This window comes from Monoraphidium neglectum (genome assembly GCF_000611645.1).
Source record: "Monoraphidium neglectum strain SAG 48.87 unplaced genomic scaffold scaffold05127, whole genome shotgun sequence".
Classification (NCBI taxonomy): Eukaryota; Viridiplantae; Chlorophyta; class Chlorophyceae; order Sphaeropleales; family Selenastraceae; genus Monoraphidium; species Monoraphidium neglectum.
In genome coordinates, this window is record NW_014008503.1 from 88 (window position 1) to 1545 (window position 1458).

The 1458-nt window shown below is 62.8% G+C and overlaps 1 protein-coding gene across 1 annotated transcript in view; it reads left to right on the plus strand.

The window, feature by feature from the left end:
- Positions 1 to 436: 436 nt before the first annotated feature.
- The window catches only part of MNEG_15208 (hypothetical protein), a gene marked incomplete at both ends in the record, with an annotated part of 3151 nt that continues 2129 nt past the window's right edge, over positions 437 to 1458 (plus strand). Inside the window, 3 exons of the mRNA XM_014036321.1 lie at positions 437 to 553; positions 739 to 849; positions 1015 to 1116. Coding sequence (XP_013891775.1) covers positions 437 to 553; positions 739 to 849; positions 1015 to 1116 — 330 coding nt within the window. The remainder of the gene's footprint in view (positions 554 to 738; positions 850 to 1014; positions 1117 to 1458) is intronic.

Sequence of the window (1458 nt, forward strand, 5' to 3'; positions counted from 1 at the left end):
TCTGCGCTGTTCTTCGAGGGCCGCAAGCGCCAGGACCTCTACCTTTGGGCATCAAAGACGCCGGCCGGCCCCAGCGCCAAGTTCCTAGTGCAGGCGAGCCGCGAGAATTCGAATCTGCTTTCCGAGTATGGTTTTCCTTGCAGGCGTCGTCTGGTAGCTTGCGCAAATCCAGGGAATCAGGTTTGAAAGGGGGTAAGGGGTTGCGTGCTTGTGAGTGTGAGGCTGGCGTTGTCGCTGCGGCGCAGGCGCTCGGCGTAGGCTGCCCTCCAGAGGGAAGTGCCAGACCCGCGCCTGCACCTCCCAGACCCCGAGTGCACCCACCCTACACGCACGCACATTAAGGAACTCTCACGGACCTGTACACACACCAGTTGTGACCCTCACAATCCCGTATCTTTTCGTATTTGCACGTCAACAACCGCAGAACGTCCACACTATGGACGAGCTGAAGCTGACAGGCAACCACCTCAAAGGCAGCCGCCCCGTGCTGTCGTTTGACGGCGCGTTTGACCAGGAGCCCCACCTGCAGCTGCTCAAAGAGCTGTTCACGCAGGTGTGGATGGGGGGCCGGCTGACTGCGCCGCGCGAGAAGGAGGGGGAGGGCTTGGCGTCCAGGAGCTGTGGCGCGCAGGGGTGGCGCGGCGTGGGTGCAGATCGTTGCCGCGGGGGGTTTGGGCGTGAGCGGCTGCCGGGTGTTGACTGACGGCGGGCGCGTTTGACCGCGGGCCGCACCTGCAGCTGCTCAAAGAGCTGTTCACGGAGGTGAACGCCGGATGGCTGACCCGGCCGCACGAGGTGTCGTGGCGGGGCATGGCGCGGCGTGGCGTGGCGTGTGCCACCTGCCGCCGCGTGCGCCGGCGGGCGGGGGCGCGCAAGCGAGCGCTTCTTTCTGAGTCAAGTCATCAGCATCCTCCTTCCCTCATCCCTTTGCAACCCCTGGCATCGCACCTGCAGCCGCCGCCGACGCCCCCCAACCGCCGCTTCAACAACTCCCAACCGAACCGCCGTCCCCAGATCTTTTCGACCCCGCGGCGCCACCACAAGTCAAAGCCGTTCTTTGACCACGTGATCTCGTTCACGCACGCGGACGGCCGCGTCTGGTTCAGGAACTACCAGGTGAGTGTGTGTGTATATGTGTGTACGTGTGTGTACGTGTGCATGTGTATGTGTGTTTGTGTGTACGTGTGCATGTGTGTGTGAGTGCAAGGCGCCGCGATGCTGACACTTGGCCCGCTCCTGCGCGCTGAAAAGCAGCAGGTGGTGGTGACTCGTGTGATGCGATGCACTGCGCAGGTGTCGTCCAAATCCAAGGGGGTGCTGCAGTAGATCAAGCGCGTGTGCGCACGTGCGCGTGCACACACACACACACACACACACACACACACACACACACACACACACACACACACCCGCATGCACGCACACACACACACGCATGCACACACACACACACACACA